Source organism: Myxine glutinosa, chromosome 2 (assembly GCF_964187855.1).
Source record: "Myxine glutinosa chromosome 2, kmMyxGlut1.1, whole genome shotgun sequence".
In the NCBI taxonomy this organism is placed as follows: domain Eukaryota; kingdom Metazoa; phylum Chordata; class Myxini; order Myxiniformes; family Myxinidae; genus Myxine; species Myxine glutinosa.
Genome location: NC_136262.1, coordinates 160,277,774 through 160,302,721, shown reverse-complemented (window position 1 = coordinate 160,302,721; position 24,948 = coordinate 160,277,774). Strand labels below are relative to the sequence as shown.

Below are 24,948 nucleotides of genomic sequence, written 5' to 3'. Positions count from 1 at the left end.
GTTCTGGCCCCTTAGTTCCAGTGAAGGGAAATCTTACAATGACATTTGACGCTATAGCATACAATGACATTCCAGACTATTGTGTGCTTCCAACTTTGTGGCAACAGTTTGGGGAAGGCCCTTTTCTGTTTCAGCATGACAATGCCCCCGTGCACAAAGCAAAGTCCATACACAAATGGTTTGTCGAGATCGGTGTGGATTAACTTGTCTGGCCTGCACAGAGCCCTGACCTCAACCCCATCAAACACCTTTGGGATGAATTGGAATGCCGACCGTGAGCCAGGCCTAATCACCCAACATCAGTGCCCGACCTCACTAATGCTCTTGTGGCTGAATGGAAGCAAATCCCCGCAGCAATGTTCCAATGTCTCGTGGAAAGCCTTCCTAGGAGAGTGGAGGCTGTTATAGCAGCAAATTGGGGGGGGTGACCAACTCCATATTAATGCCCATGATTTTGGAATGAGATGTTCGATGACAGACCGGTGTGATGTTCAGGTGTCCACATACTTTTGGCCATGTAGTGTATATTTATATTGTAAATAAATACAGAAGTTTATGAGCACATGGCACGAGACATTCATGACGCATAAGCAATTACAACAAAGACAAAGTTTTTTTCAACAAAAAATAAAAATGGTTATTGGGAAATTTAAACATAAACTTTGTGGAAAAATATTGAAATAATTTGTTGGGCTAAAAGCAAAGCCTTATGTTTATAAGTATACTTATGAATGTGATTATAAAATTGAAAGGAATAACAAAGAATGTGATTAAGAATACTATGAACAGGGCGACTTGGACAAACTGGGTGTGGGCAGGAATGGGGGCAGGTACGGATGCATGGGATGGACAGGATGGATACAGAAGGAACTTTTAGGACGGAGAAACTGGAATTTGGAAGGACGAGGGCTTGGGGTGGGAGTGGGTGGGCAAAGCGGGGACCAGTATTCCACAATGTGAAAATCGGTTCCACAGTTGGGGGAAAAAAGGGGAACGAATGAGTGGAGGTGAGCAGTGGTGCTGGATTTAGGTAGTTTCAACAGAAGTGGATTGATGGACCATGTGGGAAATGAAGCATGGAAAGAGCAGAGCCTACAAGGTCAGAAAGGAGGCTGCTGAAGACAGACCACTGACCTGTCTGCGATGGGAAAGTGATAGGCCGATATATCAGCTTCATCGCGGGAGATTCCAAATAATCTTGAAAGCCTTGGTTTCCACGGTGTCAAGCGGAGCAAGGTGTTAGGTAGTGGTGCCAGCCCAAAGTATGTATCAGTATTCCATCAAGCTGCAGATGAAGGCCTCGTAGGTGTATAGGAGTTCAGGTGTGCAAGGAAGGACTTTGTACGATGGAGGATGCCCAGTCGACGACTGGCTTTGGATTCCAAATGTAGTTTGTAATTCAAATGTAGTTTGCCCATGAAATACTGTGGCTGATCGTGAGACCCAGGAGTTTGAATGACAGTACTTCCTCAAGAGGATTGTTAAGAAACCAAATGGGGGTCGGAGTTGTGGGGGTTGCCAGATACTGCTTTTGGAGAGTGAGAGTGTGAGATTTGTCAGGATTGAAAGACATATTCAAGTATTTGACGAGCTTGTGATTTTGTCAATGTCTGAAGAGAGGGAAGAGGCTGCAGCCTGACTGTATGAAGGATGAGGGATGTCACGGCAGAAGGTGGAATAGTCAGCAAATAGATAGAGAAGTTTCCAGATAGTCAGAGAGATCATTGATGAAGATCAGGAATAGGGCTGGGCCCAGAACACTGCCTTAGCGCACTCCAGACTTGACATGGAGATGAGATGAAAGGATATCAACTATTGGCTATCCACATGTCCTGAAACCCTGACGCATCCGAGTTGTTGGAAAGTAAACGTTGTGCCACTTTACTCCTGCCTCAACTTGCTTAATTTCCTCAGCTTTCAATACCAAACTACCGTCATCAACTCTCTTTTCTTGTCCATATTGTTTTCACCATCACCTGCAATGTGATTGTCGTGAAAATCAAGCTCAGACACGACTTGACCTCTGGGTAGGTTTTAATATCATTTAGATCTGCAGTACATCCTGTAAAAATACATGCATGCAACAGGCATAAATCAGAGCATTTCAAGAGCAGCAATGGAAGTTTCAATATAACAATGGTTAGCGCAGCGCATCGTCAGCGCAGCATTTGGGGGCGTACATACCATTCAAACTACTGGATAATGTCACAGTGAGTTCCGCTGAAGTGTCCGCACGCCCCGGTTGTCCCAGGTCTTATAGACGGCCCCTTCCGTAGCGAGCACCCCTGGGTTCACCTTGGTATAATTTCACTACATTCTCCCCGCCGTTAGAACTATACTACCGCTCGGCAGTTTGCAAGCAAGCATCAGCAATAAACCAAAGGGTCACGTCAATACACGTCAGTCGGTCCACCCGTAGCGGTCGGGGCGGCGAACCTCCCTGCCAGTTCGTGTTCGGAATCTACCGGGCACGGCGTCCCCTAGCCCGGAGTCCCCCGCGTCGGAATAGCCGCCGGAGGTTGGAGTCGGAGGGGGCACCCCTGCGCCTTCGGGCACGGGAGCGGGGGACGACGGGAGTAACAGTGGTAGTTCCATAGGGGAAGCTTCGATAGAGTCCATAGACTCGTAGACGGGTTCGTCGATATCCCTGTCGTCGTCCCCACATGGGGCGAGATGGCGTACGGAGACAGTAGACTCGCGGCCATCCGCCGTTAACACGCGGGCATGCTCGGGATTAGCCTGGAGGACCTGCACCTTGTCAGCAAGGGGGTCGTACTTGCTAGTGCGAACCGCTCGTTTGAGATAGGCGGGCCCCGGTTCAGCGAGCCAGCTGGGTAAAGATTGGATACTGCCGGAGCTTCTAGGGTGGTGGAACAGTCGTTCGTGAGGCGTCTGGTTGGTGGCAGTACATAGGAGAGCCCGGATCGAGTTTAGAGCGGCAGGCAGCGACCACGCCCATTTATCGAGGCCTCGGCCGAGGGTCCGAAGGCTTAGCATGACGGCCCGCCATATAATCCCATTAAAGCGTTCGATCTGTCCATTTGCTTGGGGCCGGTACGGGGTGGTGTAGCTCGAAGCGACATTATGCTGGAGCAAGTAGCCCCTCACCTCCTGGGACAGGAACACCGCACCCCGATCGGTATGCACGTAGGCCGGATACCCGAACATAGAAAACAAATTCTGCAGGCACTGAATAACCGTGGCAGCCGACATATCCCCGCACGTGTAAGCAAAGGGGAATCGGGAATACTCATTGACGATAGTGAGCAGATAGCGAGAGTTGCTCGACACCGGCAGCGGCCCTTTGAAGTCCATCGCCAAGCGCTCCCACGGTCTAGTAGCCCTAACGAGTGTCCCCAGAGGGGGGCTATAAAAACGCGGTTTGAGTTCCGCACAGATCGTGCAATCACGGCAGATGCGGCGGATGTCCTCCATCGAGTACGGCAGATTGCCCGCGCGCACAAAATGCGCGAAGCGCGTTACCCCGGGATGACACATAGTGCTGTGCAAAGTGCGCAGCCCCTCCAAAGTTACAACCCCCGCGCAAGTGGCCGGCCTCGATAAGGCGTCAGCGACCAGGTTATCCTTCCCCGGGTGGTATTTGATGGTGTAGCAGAAGTCGGCGAGTTCGATACGCCAACGGGTGATTTTCTCATTCTTAATGCGCTGAGCATGTAAGGTGTCGTACATAAACGCAACACTCTGTTGGTCCGTGATGATTTGGAAACTCCGCCCAAGCAGATACGGACGCCATCGCCGAATTGATTCGACGATCGCGTACGCTTCCTTTTCGACAGACGAATGCCTCCGCTCGGCGGAGGTGAGAGTCCGCGAGAAGAAAGCCACAGGGCGGCCTCCTTGGGAGAGAGTCGCCGCTATCGCATGATCCGAGGCATCACTCTCCAAAACGAAAGAGGCACTCTCGTCAATCGTCGCGACAGCGGCGCCAGCAATGTCGACTTTAAGGCCCTCGAAGGCCGCCAGGGCGGCCGGGCCCATGGGGAAAGTGTCGCAGGCCACGAGGGGGCGGAGCTTAGCGGAGAAATTTTGCACCCACTTTGAGTAGTGGGCGAACAGCCCTAGAGCGCGTTTCAGCGAAGCCCGATCGCTAGGCGGAGCCATATCGAGCAAAGGGCGCAGACGCTCCTTATCCGGAGAGACGGAGCCATGGGTCACGGTGTACCCCAAAAGGTCTACCGTGCGTAGAGAGTATTGACACTTCGCCGCATTCATGGTTAAGCGATATTTCCGCGCGACCTCGAGGAAGCGTTTCAGATTAGCGTCGTGATGCTCCTGGTCATACCCACAAACCGTAAGATTGTCCAGATAGACAAAGACATCGGTCAAATTCTCCTTCGCAACGAGGTCATCCATAGCTCTCTGAAAACAAGCGACGCCGTTCGTTACCCCAAAGGGAAGTCTCGTGAACTGGTACAACCGCTGACCCGATTCAAAGGCTGTAAAGACGCGATCAGCCCTAGAGATGGGGACTTGATGATACGCACTACGCAGATCGAGAGTGCTATAAACGGAATACAGGGCCACCTGGCGTACCAGGGCGTCCATCCCCGGTAAGGGGTAGGCATCCAGCTGTGTAAAACGATTAATCGTCTGCGAATAGTCGATTACCATTCGCCTGCGGTGGGCCTCACTCCGCACCACTAAGACTTGGGCCCGCCACGGTGACCTACTGTGTTCTATGATACCGTCCTTCAAGAGCAGGGCCGTTTCTTCCGCAATGAATTGCGCGTCCGCGCGAGAGTAGCGCCGCGATTTGACGGCTACAGGGGTACAATCAGTGGTCAGGTTGGGGAACAGTGAGAGTGGCTCCATGTCCATTTGAGCGAGGGCGCACACAGCGAGCGTGTCCGGCCCTCCGAAGTCTATTTCCAAACGTCCATGCCGCTTAAGGAAATCAAGTCCTAACAGAACGTCAGCGCATAAGGCCGGTAATACCATGAGATACACGTCCGGGAACGTGCGTCCGTTTATCACAAGTTTCAATCGACACGCCCCTTTTGTGCTCAACCGAAGTCCCTGAGAGGCCATGAAGATCCGGCGGGTTGTCCCGAGAACCGGCCACCCATGTTGATGCACGAGTCGCTGATCAATAAAACTATCCGTGGATCCCGTATCAATCAAAACTTGCGTAAAAACGCCCGCGACCGTGAGCGGAATGAAGGCCTGCGCTAGGCCGGCAGACCCGGCAGGTATAGTTCCGGCCGGGCGAGAAGATCGCGCCTCGCGGGTGGAACCCACGCCGGCTGCAATCCTTCGGGCCTCAGCAGGAGCATTGAAGTCAGTTGGCTCATCGGTAGTTTCATTTGCCAGAGTGGGTGTGGGGTGGTCGTGAGAGCAGCCGCCAGATGGCGCTCGAGCCACGGGAGAAAGATTTCTGCCATCTGCAGATTCACATGCCAAAGTGGGTGCATGTAATTCACAAAAGCTGCCGTCAGATGAGGCTCGTGTCACGTGAGAAAGATTTCTGCCATCTGCAGATTCATATGCCACAGCGGGTGCATGTAATTCATAAAAGCTGCCGTCAGATGGCGCTCGAGCCACGTGAGAAAGATTTCTGCCATCTGCAGATTCACATGCCAAAGTGGGTGCATGTAATTCACAAAAGCTGCCGTCAGATGAGGCTCGTGTCACGTGAGAAAGATTTCTGCCATCTGCAGATTCACATGCCAAAGTGGGTGCATGTAATTCGCAAAAGCTGCCATCAGATGGGGCTCGTGTCACGTGCTGCGTTTGCCGCACCTCGAGAGGCATTTCCAAAGTAGGAGCATGTCGCTTGTTTGAAGTAGGCGTTCGAAAGCCAGTCAAGGTCGGACGCTCTGTGACCGGTCGCGTTCGCGCCATTTGTTTCGGCGGCCCGACGTATCTCACCAAGGTCGGGCGAGAAGCCAGAGGCCCGCGAGGAGGGGAGCGGCTCTTCAAAGCTGAACAAGGCGCCCCGTCCGGCGCTCGATCCGTTGGCTCCGCGATGAGCCCATTCAAGGTCGCTCGGGAATGCGTGCCCCGAGCGGTCTTTCTGCAGACCTTTGCAAAATGGCCTTTGGTGGAGCAGAGGTGACATGTCGCCTCTCGGGCCGGGCATTCAGAGCGAGGATGCTGCCGATTTCCACAAAAATAACATTTTGCATACCGGGCAGGCCGTGGCCTGGCAGCGGCGGCAGCAGTGAGGCAGGAAGCGGAGTCCGCTTCCGGAGCACCCAGAGACTCGGCCGTCGTGGGGGTCGGGTCCTCCTCCGTATCCTCGGCGGTAGCCCTCTCAGGTCGCGCGAGTTGCGAGGTCCCCGCCACGACTCGTGGGTGATCATATGCGGTCAATTGTTCTCGGGCATCTGTGTATACGCGTGCCAGCCGTAGTGCTTCTGTAAATGTCAGCTCCGCGACCTCCAAGAGACGGAGCCGCAAGACTCCAGAACTAATTCCGGAGATGAATGAATCTCGGAGCAAATCGTCCTGCACTTGCTCGTGGGTCCGGACGTCCTGCACGCAGTCTGCCAATAAGTAGCGCAGCTCCTGCGCGAAGCGATCGATCGATTCAGACGGTTGCTGTCTCCGCTGAGAGAGTTGATGCCGGCCGTGCACAGCGCTCCGTGTTTTTACATAGAGGCGCTTCAGCTCGGCTAGGGCCGTAGCGTACGTCCCAAATCGAGAAATGTTCTTGAAAACAGTGTGATGGACCTTGGACTGTAACACGGACAGCTTTATCGCAGCGGTTGGCTCTGTCTCGTGAGCCGCAAAGTAATTCTGCAGCGTGTTGAGCCAATGAGCAAACTCCGATGCAGATCCCTCGGCTTGAGGGTCGGCTCCGAGAATCGGTACCACGATCATCTTGTGGTCAGCCATTCGGCGATCTAAATGATATTAAATGTCGTGAAAATCAAGCTCAGACACGACTTGACCTCTGGGTAGGTTTTAATATCATTTAGATCTGCAGTACATCCTGTAAAAATACATGCATGCAACAGGCATAAATCAGAGCATTTCAAGAGCAGCAATGGAAGTTTCAATATAACAATGGTTAGCGCAGCGCATCGTCAGCGCAGCATTTGGGGGCGTACATACCATTCAAACTACTGGATAATGTCACAGTGAGTTCCGCTGAAGTGTCCGCACGCCCCGGTTGTCCCGGGTCTTATAGACGGCCCCTTCCGTAGCGAGCACCCCTGGGTTCACCTTGGTATAATTTCACTACAGTGATTGTGCTTTCAACTTGCTATTTCAGTCATTCCCCTTTTGTTGTTCCCAGATCAACTACTCATGTCTCTACTGCATGGTGGAACAGTACCTAGAGAGGTCGTCCATCCAGTCCTACGCAAGTTGCACCTACTTCTATGTTTCCCCGAAGAGGTTGCTCTGGCCCTTACAAAGCATGAAGCATCCTTGTTCAGGCAAATTGCACCACATCGTTACCTCTCCTTCCTCACCAATGATCTCTTGGTTGCCAGAGTTTGGCCCAGCACCTCCGCTTCGTCGGCTGACCTTGGCATTGACGATATGATCAACTGGTTTAACAAGGTGAGCAAATATTCGAGTCTGTGCATCACTACAGTAACAATTGATTTGTATGAAAGCAAAATAACTTATCATACCATTGTTATTCCACAAGTTACCAAAACTCTAGTAAATGTTAACAAATTAATTAACATCATGCTTGGGGTAAACATTAAAAAAGAAAACTTGAGGAAGCCTTAAAGAATGGTAGTTTTAAGTTTCCAATGTTGCTTCCTGTTCTGGAGCCTAATGCTCGTTGGAATAAAAAAATTAATATATTATGCAATGTTACTTCACACTCGATATTATACAGACATCTCATGGAGAGTTGAGCATGATGTAACCTGGGAAACTTTGGTGACAAAGGATTTATTATATCTCTATATTGATGTCTGGTGTTCGAATTGGAAGACTCGTGGTGTACATTCTAATTCCACAGGTTAGTGGTTGGGTGACGTGGTTGATCCTGGTTGCGAGCTCCATGGAAGAAAAGCGTCGCATTTACTCCAACCTGGTGCATGCAGCTTGGGCTTGCTTCAACTACGGCAATTTCCATGGAGCTTTGGAGATATTGTCAGGCCTCAGGTGTGCATGGTGATTTTGGAGATTTTTGTGGTGGGACCTTCTCCTTGTGGGAAGCTGGGGTGTTGAGGAGCATGATTACGAAGGTCATCTAAGGGAGCCTTGAGGAAAGGATCGAGAAACATGCCATTACTTTTTTTCCTTTGCACGTTTTGCTGCAGCATAAATTTTTCAAAATAGCAAGAGTGTGTGCTTGCACTCATGCTTGATATTTATTTCTCCTGTGTGTTAGGTCACCGGCATCATACATTTATTGAATCACAATTGCTGCAGCTCTTGTCTTAAATGTTTTGGGAGAAGTGAAAACAAAAGAGTTGTTTGAGTTGAGGTGTGCACTCAGCCTGGATTTTGGAAGTTTAACCAGAAGGGTGGTATTTTGTTTTTTAAGCATGCATCCTGCAGTTGCTCGGGAGGGCCAGAGGACATAGAGTGGAGGGATCAATGTTGGAAAACAGACTGGAAAAAATAAAAATAAAAACCCTTCCTGCCAGTGATGTGAGAGCAACTGATCTTGTGCTTTGTCCTCATCATGAAAGATTCCAAAATTTGATAGCTAAAGATTCCTCAGAATCCAGGAGAGATACATGAGATGCTGAAGTGCCATCCCATAGTGGCGAGCCTTACTTCATTGAGCTATGGACAAAATCTTTGAAGACTGTAAGTACCTCTAATTTTTCAAGGAAAGATTTGGATTGGCGGAAGATGCCCAGTCTGCGGCTGGCTTTGGAGGCCCGCATTGCTATGTGGTTGCCCTAGAAGCTGATGGTATGGTCCTGAACGTCTTCAAGTGGATGACAAAGGAAATAAATAGGTGTTTCATTTGATGATCATTCCAAAGCGATAAGGTGAGAATCTGGGATTTTTCAGGATTGAACGTTATTTCCCATTTATCAGACCAGACTCTTATTTCCAGATGAGGGAGAGACTGTGCACACAGTTTCTGTCTTTCTAGCAGATGGATGGGGTACTGTACAACACAATGTGAAGTCATCTGCAAACATGAAGAGCGGGTGTTCCAGAGCACTGGTGAGGTCATTAATATTGATGAATCTGTTTTGGCCTCAAAACACACACAAAAAACACATATATATATATATATATATATATATATATATATATATATATATATATATATATATATATATATATATATATATATATATATATATATATATATGTATATATATATATATATATATATCTGCCCCAAAACAACTCCAGCCTTCACTGTGAGATGGCAGGAGAGGGATCTAATGATGGCAACAATATCCAGGATTTAAAGTCACCTACTATGCTCTCGGCAGAAAACTTGCCAATCAAAGCCGGATGTCAGACTGTGTAGAATTCCCAAGATATATCCAAGGAGACTGTCCTCACTTCTTTTTTGAGACTGAAGGTTGTTTTTTTTTGTATACAAGATTGAGGCTCGTGTAAGAGCTAACATTAATCACAAAAAAAAATAAACGGACACATAAAACATACAATAAAGTGAGCGGGAGACAAGATGGGGAGAGAGATGGAAGCACACAAGTACAACAGTAGAGAACAGGGACATCGGGAGATCTGTGGGATGGAGAGGGCTTGGGGGGAGGAGGCATGGGAAGGGGGGGGGGGGGTTGGAGAGGTACAAAACACATGGACATTGCTAGGACTTCCAGGAAAAAAGTCGGTGTTTAAAAAAAGTGGATCTGGGGTGAATTAACGGAGGTAGAAAAGATCAAGATGTTTTGGATGGGGGAAGATAAGAGAGGGTGGTGAACATATGTTTTAAAGACCTGGTGGGAGGAGTGGGATTGAAGAGAGTGAGGGAGTTTGTTCCAGAGGTGGGAAAAAAGAGGAATGAAAGAGTGAAGGTGAGCAGAGAGTCTTGATTTTAGCAATTTCACCAGAAGAGGGTTGCTTGCAGATCTTGTGTGACCTGTAGGAATATTTGGGGGACAGAGCACAGACAGAGCTGGGGGAGCTAGGCCGGTAGAGGAGTCAGTCGAAGACAGAAAGATCACCAACCTGCCTGCGGGTGAGTGAGTGAAAGGCCCTCGGAGTTAGCTTCATCGCAGGATATTTCAATGATTCTGAAAGCTTTGGTTTCAACAGCGTGAAGCCGAGCTAGGTGTGAGGAGGAGCACCAGCCCAGAGGGGAGAGCAGTATTCCATTGAGCTGCGGATGAAAGCCAGGTGTGCCAGGTGAGGCACTCAGGTGTGCCAAGGAAGGACTTCTCATGACGGAGGATGCCCAGTCGGCGACTGGCTTTGGAGGCCAGCTTGGAAATGTGGTTTTCCCAGGAAAGATCATGGCAGATAGTGAGACCCAAAAGCTTGAGTGACAGAACTTCTTGGAGAGGATTGTTGAGAAAGTAGATGGGAGGGTTGTCCAGTCGATCTTTTCGGAGAGACATAGTGAGAGTGTCAGATTTGTCAGGATTGAAAGACATGTTCCACTTGTTTGACCAGTCTGTGATTTTGTCCAGGTCTGCAGAGAGTGAGGAGGCTGCAGACTGCCGATCTGAGGGATGAGGTACGGAGTGGCAGAGAGTGGAGTCATCAGCGAAGAGATTGAGAGGATTTTCCAGAAAGTCGGAGAGATCATTGATGAAGACCAGAAAAAGCAGAGGGCCCAGAACACTGCCTTGGGGAACTCCAGCCTGAACAGGAAGGGGAGATGAGAGAAATACATTCAGGGCCACACGTTGACTACGACCAGAAAGGAATTCCACAAGCCATGCATGGAGATTTCAATGGATACCATAGGAGGAGAGTTTGGTGAGGAGAGCGGGGTGCCAGACCGTATCGAAGGCACGTGATATGTCAAGGGAGACGTCTCTGATTTCCTGTTTGGCATTGAGGACCTCCATCCATTGTTGAAACGGCAAAAGCAGCATGTCCAGAGTAGAATGACCTGGTGTGAACAAGGTTTCCATCCATTGCTGAGAGAGGAGCAGAAACTTGTCCAGAGTTGTGACCAGGACAGAATTCAAACTGATGGTCGGAGATCAGACTGTTTGAAAACAGGAAAGGACCTGACATCGGAAGTAATTATTGATTTCATAACTTTACTTGTAATTGGAAGCAAACTCACTGAATTGTAGTTCGTAGTGTCTGTTTTTGCACCTTTCTTGAATGAGTAATATTGGCTGAGTTCCATGCAAAGTGAAGTTGGCCAAAGGAGGACAGACTGAATTGGGCAGATTGAGTAGGAGCAGGATAATTGCTGAAAAGACACAGAAATCCAGATTTTGAGGCTTTGTGCTGAAATTTGTCCTTGAGACAAGTGGAGAGATACTCGATTCATCCCTTTCATTCTAATGTACGTCTTAACTACCAGACTTGGTGGCGTAATGGTTAGAGCGTCTGCTCTGAGGCTGTGAGTTCGGTGGTTCAAATCCTGGTGAGTCATACCAAAGACATTTAAAATGTGTGTGCTGTTTCCTTGCTTGATGGTCAGCATTTAAAAGGATAGAGCATGGACAAACAATGCTGGGAATTCAATGGCAAACCACCTAGTTTCACCCTTGACAAGAAACTCCATCAACTTCACCAATGCTCTGCAAAGAGTATGGTACATCACCATAAAAAAAACGTGTATTCATTTCGGTTTCACTGTCCTCTCAAACCCACTATGTATTTTCCCATTCCTTGCATTGGCTTACAGGTCAAGAAAGGTATTGAGCATGTGGCATTTAATGGTGCCTTCTGACATGGAGGCAATCCGCGAGCTCAAATCTGTGATGGCCACACTGCACAATTCAAAGAGCTACCACAACATGCTTGAGCAATGGTGTGCACATCCCACGTGGGCACCACCTCCCATACCTTTCTGTGGAGTTCTCCTCAGAGAGCTTGCGGCAGAACTTGATGGCGGCAGTCATCTTGTGGTCCTGCAGACAACAGCACATGCAGCATGGCCTTCCCTTGAGGTACTCTTTTTTTTGGTACTTGTTTTGAAATTTTACTTGACATACTTGAGGTATTTTGGTACATTTCACATGTTTTGACATGCCCCTTGTCCAAGAGCAGGTTTACCATATTTTTACGCAAATAACTCACGGGCTATCCGTTAAATTGGTTCCAAAAATTCCAACTGCACGGCATACTCGTGTGCGAGTTATACGGTATCTCACCAGACAGCACTTGGCATAACCACAGGAGACCCAAGTTAAATTATCAAGGAGATATATAAAGATAAATTTTGTTTTGCAAGTTTAAATGTAAGATCTTTGGAGTTCTTCCACATATTTTACCTGCACATATGTAATCTAATTCCCAAGCTATTTAAGGTCTAGCTAGGTAAGTTGGCTTCTGTAAAGGCCACAAAGTCCTCATATTGTGTGTCGCTGTGAAAGAGCTTAAGCAGATCGGAGTCGGCAAGTGCGAGGGTGTGTTCAGTTCCAAAGTTTCTTATAGATCACTCACCAAGTGGCTTAAGCACTCAAGCAAGCATTCCATTTGAAACCGTTGATGAGGGACGGCTGGCTTGACGAGCGCTAGCTTGCTGCTTGGTAACTGAACACACCCCTGGTCTGTCGCAATCCATCTCGTCATCACTCCCATCCCTTTCTTCTCCTGAAATCAGCCAACTTTTCCAATTCACACTCTGGTTGATGTTTTTGATGATGTCGTTGTTGTTATGTTGTCGCATTAATGTGCCGTAGGTCCTAATTAGCCCTTTCTCACAACCTAATCGCAAATTTAGCCAACCTGTCAAAATGCGAGCACATGGTTGGGCTGTTACCCGTGACTGCTGTGTGCTCCCTCTTTTTAATGTGATGTTCCTCAGAAATGCAAAATTCCTTTAATATCCTTGGTAAACATTGCAGTGTGAATCTTGGTCCAAAATGCATTAGCATTGGAAGAAGAAGGATAAGCAGAAAGACACAAGGTATATTACATTGCCCTGTCCACCTGCATCACTCTGCCCTGTATGTACAAGGAGAATCTTGTCTATCGCCTTACTGGGTGACATTGTTTGGCCAACAAACTACGGTCGATGGTTATATTATAAGGGAAAGACAAATGCAGATCGATGAATTGTAAAGGAGATGACATTCTTCAGCATTTGTAGAACACGAGGCAATTTGCAGAGCATCTGCTACTTCTTCGTGACTGACAATGGGGTCAATGTGAACCTGCGGGAGGACACGTGGCATTAATATCCCAATTTTGACTTGTATGGCAGGAGGTCACAAAACCCTGTGTCGCACTCTCAGTTCACCTCCTATTTCAGTTTGCTGCAGATTACACTGGTGAGAACAATTTTCTGCAGCGGGTGGGCCGGGATGGCCTGTGCAATGTGAAAAGGATGGAAAATCTCAATCGTCTGCTCATCTTCATTGGGGACTGTCAACTTGCACTAGAAGCTAACAGGAACCTCGCTGGTCCAGAAGCCTCAACATCATCAGCTCTTCTACAAAAAACTCGTTACCTGAGGTTGGTTCAGCATTACCATTATACAGCGTCCATTGTATCAGATGTAAGTCCAGCAATATAAGTAGATTGTCCGCCATGCAGCGGGAGACGCAGTTTTGCATTGGTGTGTGTTTGTGTGTCTGCATGTGTATATGTATGTGTGTTTGTGTGTGCGTGTCTCTGTGTGTGTGGGTGTCTCTGTGTGTGTTTGTCTGGGCCGTAATTTTTTTTACCATTTGAGCTTTTGTCATCAAATTTTCAACAAAACTTCATTATGAAATATAGAGAACACAAATTTTAAATTTTGTCAAAAGGTCAAAAGTCCGCATTACTAAAATCATCCATTTTCATCCAATTGATCTGAAATTTAAATTTACCATTTGAGTTTTGTCATCAAATTTTCAACAAAGCTTTATTATGAGAACATGAAGAAGGCAAATTAAGAATTTGGTCAAAAGGTCAAAGGTCATCGTCACATAAAATTGTCAATTTTCGTCCGATTGACCTAAAATTTGAAGAATTTGCATATTGAGTCACTGAATTGGTTCACCAATCAAAGCTAAAAGGTGATTGTTTTTTTTTAGAGCACAAGGTCAAAGGTCCAGATTGCATAAAATCGTCAATATTTATCCTATTTACCTGCAATTTTAAGAATAGGCATATTGCGTCAATGAATTGGGTCACCATTCAAAAGCTATAGGCTTATTGTTTTTTGTTTTTTTGGTTTATAAAAATGGTCAAAGGTCAAGGTTGCATAAAATCATCAATATTCATCCGATTGACTTGAAATTCGAGCAGGGTTTGCATATTGGGTCACTGAAGCCGATTGCTTTTGAAGTTAAAAGGTCAATGTCATCTAAAATCATGAATTTTTTTTCGTTAGGTTTTTCATTCGGAAGGACAAAAAGTCTGAATACAAAGTGGAAGTGGATGGGCATTGCATTTACAGATGCCTTCAAGTTACCTCTGCCACCAAAGGTGGATGGAGGTTATGTTTTCACCCCTGTCTGTCTGTTTGTTTGTTCGTCTGTTTTTCTGTTTGTCTGTCTGTGAACAAGATATCTCAAAAAGTTATTGCCGGATTCGGACGAGATTTGGCAGCGAGGTAGTGTATGTGACAAGGATGAAACGGTTCGATTTTGGTGAAGATCTGGATTTGGATCCGGCTAGTATAATTTTTTAAGTGATTCTTCGCTATTGAGTGATAGGGCCAAAAACCATATATAACAGGATACCTCAAAAAGCTATGGACATATTTGGACAAAACTTGGTGCACAGCTTGTGTGTATGACAAGGACTAATCGATTCGATTTTGGTGAGAGTCTGAATATGGATTCGGATACGAGAATTATTTAATTTTTAAGTGAATTCACCATTGAGTGATCAGGTGAAAAGCGATATATAACATATTTTAAAAAGTTATGGATGACTTAAGACTAATCTAGGTGACGTTATTCTGCTACCACACTGATGTGCACGAGCTGGTTAGGTGACAAGAAAAAGCCGATTAGATTTTGGTTCAGGTCCGAATTCAGATCTGGCCTATCAGTGGGATAGAAAATAGAAACTGTTCAGCCTTGCGGAGGTGTGCGCTCTACCGAGTGCCATTATAGTTACCCTCACCAGAGGAGAAGGTATTGCATTTGAGTCCGTTTGTTTGCTGTTTGTTTATTTGTTTGTCTGCACAGAATAAATATTATTTTCTCTGCAACCGTTGGTCGGGTTGACAGGAATTTTTTACCATGAGTGTACCACCTCCTGTAGAATTTTTTAATGATAATTATGACGTCATATGTTGCATGGTATTGGCGCCATCTTGGAAAAACCGAAAAACTTTGCACCTCTATATCTCTGAAAGCACTGCATAGAAAATATTGAGACATGGCTCATTGTCGATAACTCTCCCTGGGAAATTTATATATGTTAATGATGATGTCATAGGTGCCTCAATTATGTCATAATTCGACAAGTACAAAACTTCATCCGATCAAGATGAAATTTCTTGAGCGTCATCTTTGGATAAATTGGGAGAGAAAAAATAATAATGATGTCATCAGTCGTGTGGTTCGGCCGCCATATTAATTTTAACACAAAAGCCTTAAAAACCACTAAAAACATGTCCTGGCGAGGGTATGCAATCTCTGATGGCTCTTTCTTGTTTATATCTGGATTATATCTGTTTATATATTTCTTGTTTATATCTGGATTATATCTGTTTATATCTTTGTTGTTTATATCTGGATTATATCTGTTTATATCTTTCTTGTTTATATCTGGATTATATCTGTTTATATCTGGATATTCACTGTATTCTGCTACCACACCGATGAAAATAATTCAAATATTGACCAAAACAATCGACTTTAAACACATTGGTCACTTCCACGTTCATCTAAAAATCTCCTTTGACTCTAAGTTGGACAGTCTCATCTAGGACTACGACCGAACATGTGGGCAGATGCTGACATTTTGCCACAATAGCTTATTAATATACTTGAGCATAATCTTGATGAAAACTCTGATGCAGAGCTGATGGAATAGGATTGCTCGTAGCATATTTGACCAAGGATAGTTGTGATGGTGATTGAACTGGTAGCCCACGGACGTTCACGTGTTAATTTATTACCACCATGTTTAGCCAAGGGTGTGCACGTGCCCACAAACGTTTTGAAGCATGCGGTGGGCACTCGTACGGCTGCTGGTATGGTGGTTTCGTACAGACTGGCCATTCACCCAGAACTGCCTTATGGGCATTTCCCAAGTGTGGTAATTTTGGGCGAAAAGGGCAACTCAGTATAATGGCAAAGTAACCAGAAATGGCACCAAATTGTTGCCATTTGGAAAAGAGCAAGGCTTGTCCTACAATCGTATTGCTTGAACTAGTCCTGAAATCCTCTGTACAAAAATAATTCCAAAAACTTTTCATTACTATCCCCCACTCCAAAAAAAAAGAAGAAGGTATTGTCTCGGCATTATCATAAACACGGTATTCCGTTTTCAGGGGGACAGGGTTGTCTCAAGTGGTACTAATGTTCGAAAGTCATCTCAAATTGACTGGTGCTTGCCTGAAGATGTGATTCTCCAAGAAAATGAGAGTTGCTCGAGACAAGGACTTTGCTGGTTGAACGGGTGCCCAAAGGAGTTTTTCTGGAATGCCTTATTTGTCTGTCAAAAATACTTTTTCTTTTTACACTTTCATGCTCCTCCATTTGTTACCTTCGCCACTGAAGATGGATGGAGGTTATGTTTTCTCCCTTGTATATTTGTATCTATCGGTCTGTTTATCTGTGAGCACGATATCTCAAAAAGTTATGGACATATTCAGACGAAACTTGGCAGACATGTTGGGTGTGTGATTTTTGGTGAAGATCTATATCTGGATCCAGATACCAGAATTTTTATTTGATTCTTCACCATTGAGAGATAGGGCCAAATCAATATGTAGCATGATATCTCAAAAAGTTATGGATAGATTCGGACGAAACTTGGTGGCCCCGGTTGGATGTGTGGTGAGGAAAAATTGATACCATTTTGGTTCAAGTCCGGTGAATATCAGGCCTTTCGGTGAGATACAAAATGTAAACTATTCAGCCTGGCAGAGGTATGCACTCCGAGTGCCGTTCTAATTACCCTGCACTCACGAAGCGAAAAGCGGGGTTAAGCAATCGGTTGAGTACGTGTGCCGTACGTGTGCCGTGCGTGTGCCGTATCTGCATTTTTTAAATTCATTTTCTCGGCAACCGTTGGTCCGATTGACATGACATTTTACCGTAGGAGCGCCTCTGCCTGTAGATTTTTTTTTTTGCTGATAATTATGACGTAGGTCACGTGGTACAGACGCCATCTTGGAAAAACGTTACACCTCTATATCTCCCAAACCGCTTAATGGAAATTTTTTTTGAAATATGGCTCATTGTCCAGTACACCCCATGGGGAATAAGATATGCTAATGATGATGTCATAATTCTGCAAGTACAGCGCTTGATTAGATCAGTATGAATTTTTTTTCTCTGCAATTCTTGGACCGATTGACACAATTTTCACCATAGGAGCGCCTCCTCCTGTAGAATATTTTAATGATAATTATGACGTCATAGTTCAGCCGTAAAGGCGCCATCTTGCAAAAACCGAAAAACTTTGCCCCTCTATATCTCCGACCCCGCTCGATGGAAAAAATTGAAACATGGCTCATTGTCAAATACTCCGCATGGGGAATCAGATATGTTAATGACGTCATTGGTGCCTTCATTATGACGTCATAATTCGACAAGTACAACGCTTAATTCGATAAGTAATGAATTTTTTTTTTCTTAGCAACTGTTGGTCCGATGGACACTAAATCGTCACCATAGGAACGCCTCCTCCCGTATAATTTTTTAAATGATAATTATGACATCATAGGTCACATAGTACAGGCGCCATCTTGGAAAAAACGAAAAACTTTGCACCTCTATATCTCCGAAACCTCTACATGGAAAACAAGAAAGAGCAATCAGAGATCGCAGACCGTTGCCAGGATGTGTTTTAGTGTTTTTTAAGGCTTTTGTGTCAAAACAAATATGGCGGCCGAAACACGTGACCGATGACGTCATCATTATTATTTTTTCTCCACCAATTTATCCCCAGGTGACGCTCAATAAATTTCAGCTTAATCGGATGAAGTTCTGTACTTGCCGAATTATGACGTCATAATGGAGCCACATATGACATCATCATTAACATATTTTATTCCCCGTGGAGAGTTCTTTAAAATGAGCCATTTCTCAATTTTTTTCTATGCAGCGCTTTCAGAGATATAGAGGGGCACAGGGTAAGTATTGTATGAATACCATATAGTTGGTGTCTGTTTTTATTTTACTTGTGCAACCGTCCACAGTGCTTGTGGGATGATTCAGATGCGGCACGTTATGTGCATGTTTAAAGTTCTTTCTGTCATGTGCTCTAATTTGCTAGCGGCAGAAACCGACTGTGCTTGTAAAGGAATTCTGTCTGCACCATTGAACGACATGAACTTTAGTTTGCCTATCTTGTTTTCCCAGTTCCCTGATAATGATCATTTGTATTACTGCTGCCTTCCCCAAGGCTTTTATCAGTGGATGAAAGCAGTAAAAACATTCAAGATTGGTGTTTGCCAGCCGGGCCTTCTAGCTACACGAGGGACACACAAACTCGAACCAACCATGGCATTTCTTTGCTGCCACCTTGTCTCCTTTGGCCATCACCGCCATGTCTCGCCTTCTTGCGACGAGGTTGCACCGTGTTGCACTTTGATACCACTAACCAAGCTGCTACGCGTTGTTTCTTACATTTGCATGAAGATTATTGCACGCTTACCTGGGAGAGACCGATGGTGGCGCCAGGTACTACCAGTGCAAACATACTCCAAGGAACCCTAGACGTATCGCAGCTAAGAAATTTGTACACTGGCCTTTCATCCACCACTGTGGCACTTGCGGTTCGAGACCACTGTCCTGGTGGGGAACTTGAGTCGTTCACTTTGCTGCATGGGGCGCACACCACCGAGTGCCACCAGGTCCACTTCTTGGCACCACCACACACGACCCATGAGCTACGGAAGGTGTTTGCAGCTCTGATTTCGATTGTGCGACGTGCTCGGAATTTTGTTGATCAGCGGCTTGCTTGGTTGAGACGACAATACGTTGCGTTGTCTCAGGTGAGGACCCATTGCTTGAGTTTGCATTCTTATCTCTACTTATCGTTTTATAAAGGAGATTTCATCTGATTTTCACCGATAATTTTATAATTTTGTTGGAATCATTTCACTTTGGGCCAAAAGGTTTCCAATTTTCAGAGCAGGTTGTTTAATTGTCGAGATTTTTCAAGGTGGAGACCCTGTGTACTTGAAAATACACGAGTTCGATGAATTGCGCAAGTTTTAGTTTGTTGCTAAATGTGACATTATTATTCATTTTTTTATTTTTTTTTATTTTTTTGTACTTGTACAAGATCGACGCTCGTGTAAGAGTTAACATTAATGATAAAAAAAAATAGAATAATAATAACTTGTAGAATAAATAAAATGTTACCAGAATATGTTGTTCGACAAAATGCAGGGACTATCCAGAACTGATAATTTTAACAGATCTCACAAGCTTCTCCTTACGAATGTTTGTGTTCTCCCCCCTCCCCCCCTTCCCACTCCTACTTTCCTTATAACTTACAACCACGAGCTTACAACTTACAACCACTTAGTCACGAGCCTCGATTCAGTATACAAAAAAACCGCACAGGTTTTCCTTTTATTTTCATAGATACCCAATTTTCATGAAACTGGGACGTTTTCCATTGCATTCCCAGCATTGAATGTCCATGCTCTATTTTTCTAAATGCTTCCAGTCGAGAAAGGAAGCAGCACGTAGCATTTTTAGTTCACCTGGAACATAGTTCCACAGAGCTTATGCAATGGCGCGTCGTCCGTCAGTCCATCAGTCTGTAAACACTTGCAACCTCTTTTCCGAAACTGCTGATGGGATTGTGACCAAACTTGGCACAAATGATATTTGGTATGTTGCAACTCAAGTTTGTTCATGGCACAAAAATATTTATGGTCTATAGGTGTCTAACAGGGGTCAAAGTGGGTCCAGCTCTCTCAGAAACTGCACACGCAATTTCAATGAGAATTGACCACAACCTTCATCACTCGTTCATGGCATTAGAACGATTGGGGGTCTGAGGGGGTCTACGGAGGTGCGGGGAGGAGGGGGTGGGGGGAGAGAGAGGGTTACTCCTTGAAATAGGTATTGTATTTTTTTTTTTTTTTAAGTCTTGTGATAACGTTAGTATGATTCTACATGCTGCCCTGTCTTCTAGCAAGCATTGAAATTGGTTTAAAATACCGTGATTGTGTTTGAAATACCTTTAGTCAGTGTAGTATACTGCTTTATTCTACCTGGTGAGCGAACAGGGGTATTTCCCCTATTGTACATTGGTCCTTTCCTATGCCATCTCCAGGCGCCGCATGACGTCATTGCCGGGCACCGAAGGGGGCTCGGCAATGACACACGCTGAAAGGGAGTACTCAGTTTTCACTCTGTTTGTTTGTTTTCTTGTTTGTTTGTCCGGGCGATATCTCAGCCATCCTTTGATTTAGGAAGCTGAAAATTGGGCACAATAGTGAGTAAGTATAAAAAACGGTATTTTTTTTGTTTTTTGATTCATCAATTAATTGATGAGTTACTTAATTATTGTTATGTCGGTGGGGTAAAGGAATATATAGAGTCAGGTAAATCTGTATAGGTAGGTCTTCGACTGTCGCGATACGGAATCTACCCTGTAATAAGTTCCATGTGTAGTCCGGTTTGTCGGGATAAGCTGTATTGATGTCCCCGCTACGGGGGAGCAGGGCGTGCTAAATAGTCCAGGGATTATGGATTAGATCCCTTTGTTCGTCATCCCCCCTGTCTCCAAACCTTTGTCCCTTATGGCAATGCATACCCATATAAACACTTAGATAGGCCCTTTAGTGCACGCAGTAATTAAATTCCCTTCCCTTACAATGACTTTGGAAAACCGGCAGGAAGCCACAGTTCGGGGCACCGCCGGGTGGCCGCCGTCAGCTACACCACCAGCTAGGCCTAGCAACATCGCGTGACATGAGCTGTGACCACGCCACAGGGAACGTGTGATTGGACGAAAGGCGCTGGAAGGTTCGGTGGAAGGCGCTGATTGGGGGGCACGCCAAGACCGACGTCACAGGCCAGGTTATAAAAGGGCGAGCCGGACGACATTTTCAGCTCGAGCTCTTCTCTTGCGCTGCACCCTCCCTGGTGTCTTGGCGCTGCACAATATCTCTCTGTGCTTGAAGCTCTTGTGCTTCTTTTTGGTCTCTGTGCTGGTGGTCATTGGTTCACGATCTGCGTGGTGCGGGAGCGAGGCTCGGTGCTGTGAACGGGCGGGACCTCGTGTGCGAACGGCGAGGGGATTGGAGCGATGGCGTTGGCTCAGGCCTAGCGAAGCGTGCGAGGCGGACGGAGGGTTTCTCCGCACCGGAGTTTGGAGCCGTGGTGGATACGACACGACTACAGACGGACAGTTAAGACACACCACATTTCACACGTACACGACGGACAATTATTTTCGTAATTCATTCCTGTGTCCTGTTGTTGAGTCTGGTGTGTGGGATCCCAAGTTAGGATCATTATTTATTTACCATCGCGTTTCTTGTTATCGGGTTCCGTGAATAAATCTCTATTTTTGTACATTCTAATTTGGTTGTTCGAGTACATTAATTTCTCTGCAGGATCGAAGCTGCCGTCGGTTCGCTGAAGGTAAGCGCTTTTGCCGCAGCTTCCACTTCCCTTCTTCCTCCCGCGTTTTATAGCCGAATCCGTGTTTGGTCGTCGCCTCAAGTAAATCCGTTTGGTCCATCCGCGGTCCCTGGTGTTAACCGGAGGGATTCGCACGACATTATTATCGATTAATTAAGTAATAATATATTTCCTTTCTCTTCTGGGCATTATCTCAGGCACCTTTTGAGTTAGGAAGCTGATATTTGGACATGCCAATGACCAAGTGGTTTGGCTGTGAATGAATGAATGAATGAATGAATGGTCGTTTTAAGGCCATTTTCCCCGCTAGAGCAGGGGTTAGCCTTGTGGGCCCCATGACAATCATGGTTCCCTGTTTGAGGCAATATTTTTTATGGCCGGATGCCCTTCCTGGCCCCAAAGGGGCTGTAAAGGGCAGCAAATGGCCCAACTAAACCGGGGCTGTAAAGGCTATTTTTGATTTATTGATTAATCAATTCCTCGATTAATTATTGAATTTTTTGATTGATGACTTAATTTTCTTTTTCTTTTTTCAGTTTCAAATTCGGATGAAATGGTGGTGGTTTATGTATTATATTGGCCAATTGATTAGTTATTTAATTTTTTGATGATTATTATTATTATTTTTCATTATTAATCATTTATTTATTTTCATTCTCATCTGGGCAATATCTCAGGCACCATTTGAGCTAGGAAGGTAATATTTGGACATGATAGTGACCAAGTGATGTGGCTATAAAGGATATTTTTTGATTTATTGATTGATCAATTAATCGATTAATTATTTATTGATTAATAAATTAATTATTTTATTTTTTTATTAATGACATTTAATTAAATTTCTAAAAGATACATCTTCTGATGAAGCACTAGTGGTTTTGTTATGCTATTAGCCAATTGATTGAGAAAATATTTTATGATAATCTTTTATTGATTTTAATTATGCAATTAATCAATCAATTATTGTACACCTCTCCCACCCAATGCCACGCTGGAGGATATTTTATTTATTTATTTGGCATGGGGCGGTGTACTTTGTATCTGTACTTGTTTTTTATGTCTTTGATATGACTTGGGTTGGGTTCAGATTTGCACTGCTGACCTCCCAGGCTCAGATCGGACACTCTGTCCATTGCACCACAGAGTCTGGTGCTCAGCCCTGCTACTTTCAATCTTCCCATACACTACACCATATCCTAACCATTTATAATATTGCATTGCACATGTAAAATGAAATCCACAGCTACCTTTTATGTTGCGCTAAAAGGAAACTACAGTGTTATTTGCTTGTACATTTTGCAAGGTCATAGTCCTAAATGCATTTATTTTCATTTGAAAAGCAACTACTGGCACCTTTGCAAACTACCATTAGTGTGTGTGTGTGTGTGTGTGTGTGTGTGTGTGTGTGTGTGTGTGTGTGTGTGTGTGTGTGTGTGTGTGTGTGTGTGTGTGTGTGTGTGTTCCTCCCTCTCTCTCACTCTCACTATATCTCTATCTCTCTCTCTGCTCTCTCTCTCTCTCTATATCTCTATATCTCTATATCTCTATATCTCTATCTCTCTGTTTCGTAAGTTTGCGTAATTGAGTGAGAGAGAGATCACTTTGAATCCTGGATATCCAATTCAAAACCTCACTTCCCTCAGGTGTCCTCACAAGAGGACCCAAGATGCCAAGATCCGAAGTTAGTGCAAGTTGTGCAGCTTTTTGGTGGACGACGCTGGGGTGGACTTCCTGGAAGCCCCCCAGCTACTATGTTTGGGGACAATACTTCATGTAAGAAGCCTGGAGACCAGAACAACAAAAGGAAGAAGACTGCTGTAAGCTGCACGAGCAAAGATGTTTCTTTGGCATGGTGGAGGATGGGGTTCTGGCGGGTGGGGGGGGGGGGGGGGGGAGTATTGGTGTGGAGGGGGGACGTGGTAATGTATGGTAGGAAACAAGGAGTCTTTCTCATAGTCGTATAATTAAAGGTAATTGTGACCCCATTTGATTTTTTTAAAATTATTTTTCTTTTTCCTAACATCAACAATATGTTTCTCATTTTTTTTCCTGAGGTCCAACCAGCTTTCCATTGTATTTTGGTAAAATCTGAGCAAAATATTTTTGCAATGGAAATTCTCGTTTTTAGCTCACCTGGACTTTCGTCCGGTGAGCTTATGCAATTGAGTAGTGTCCATCGGTCAGTGAGTGAGTGAGTGAGTCCGTAAACACTTCAGTTATTATGGCTTGAACCAAACAGATAATTTTGATGAAACTTGGCCACACGATTCATATCTGATGCCTAACGAAGGTGGATTGACTACATCAAATTATGTGCTCATTAAGGGGTTGAATGGGGTGGGGGGAGAGGGGCAGTGGTGGTTATATGACCCCCCCAGCCACCCCCCAAAATAGGCATGTACCCTCTTCTCCAAAACTACAGGCGCGATTTCGCTGAAACATGATGTACCAATGTTTGTTCATGGCATTAAAAAGAGATCGGAGTCTAAGGGTGTATACGAGGGTTGAGGGGGTTCTCCCCTGACATTTGTATTTGTTTTACTAGCGACGGTACCCGCCCTACGGGCGGGCCTTCAATTGGGAGGCCCAAATGGAAAGGCAAAGTATCAGAAATTGAAGGCTTTTTTTATTTTAAACGACTTGTGTAAACATCCGTTAAATCATATCACATGCAAATCATCAAAATCTAAACAGTATTTGTAGAATTTCAATAAAAGCCACATCACTGTTCATATCTGTCAAAATAACTCCATCGTGTTTGGAAAAACTGGAAAATTGGAAAAATTGGAAAATTGGGAAAAAAATTGGAAAAACAATAAAGCCTATTTTACTCCAGGGGGTCCCAGGATTACCCACCCAAAATTTCGTTGCGATAGGTTCAGCCGTTTTTGCGGTACCTGGGAACAGACAGACAGACGGACAGACATTTGGTGAATTATAGTAAGATTCTCCAAAACTACACACACAATTTCAACGAAACTTGATTGCAACCTTCATCACCTGCGATGTACTAAAGTTTGTTCGAGGCATTAAAAAATAATCAGGATCTAAGGGGACCCACATTCCTATTTTTAAATTTCACATCCGAAAGGCTGAACCGTCACTCATGGGGGATGTCCCTGTTTGTCGCTTTATGAGTAGGTTCTCCATTTTCGTTTCTCAGGAAGGT

At 45.1% G+C, this 24,948-nt stretch overlaps 1 protein-coding gene across 5 annotated transcripts in view; it reads left to right on the top strand.

Annotated features, from left to right (window-relative positions):
- PLCE1 (phospholipase C epsilon 1) overlaps positions 1–24,948 on the top strand; it is a 296,731-nt gene that overhangs the window by 161,074 nt on the left and 110,709 nt on the right. For all 5 annotated transcript variants that reach the window (XM_068106883.2, XM_068106878.2, XM_078771858.1 and 2 more), the window contains exons 5-10: positions 7,262–7,530; positions 7,946–8,091; positions 11,738–12,002; positions 13,310–13,512; positions 18,574–19,165; positions 23,423–23,596. In XM_068106883.2, coding sequence (XP_067962984.2) covers positions 7,262–7,530; positions 7,946–8,091; positions 11,738–12,002; positions 13,310–13,512; positions 18,574–19,165; positions 23,423–23,596 — 1,649 coding nt within the window. The remainder of the gene's footprint in view (positions 1–7,261; positions 7,531–7,945; positions 8,092–11,737; positions 12,003–13,309; positions 13,513–18,573; positions 19,166–23,422; positions 23,597–24,948) is intronic.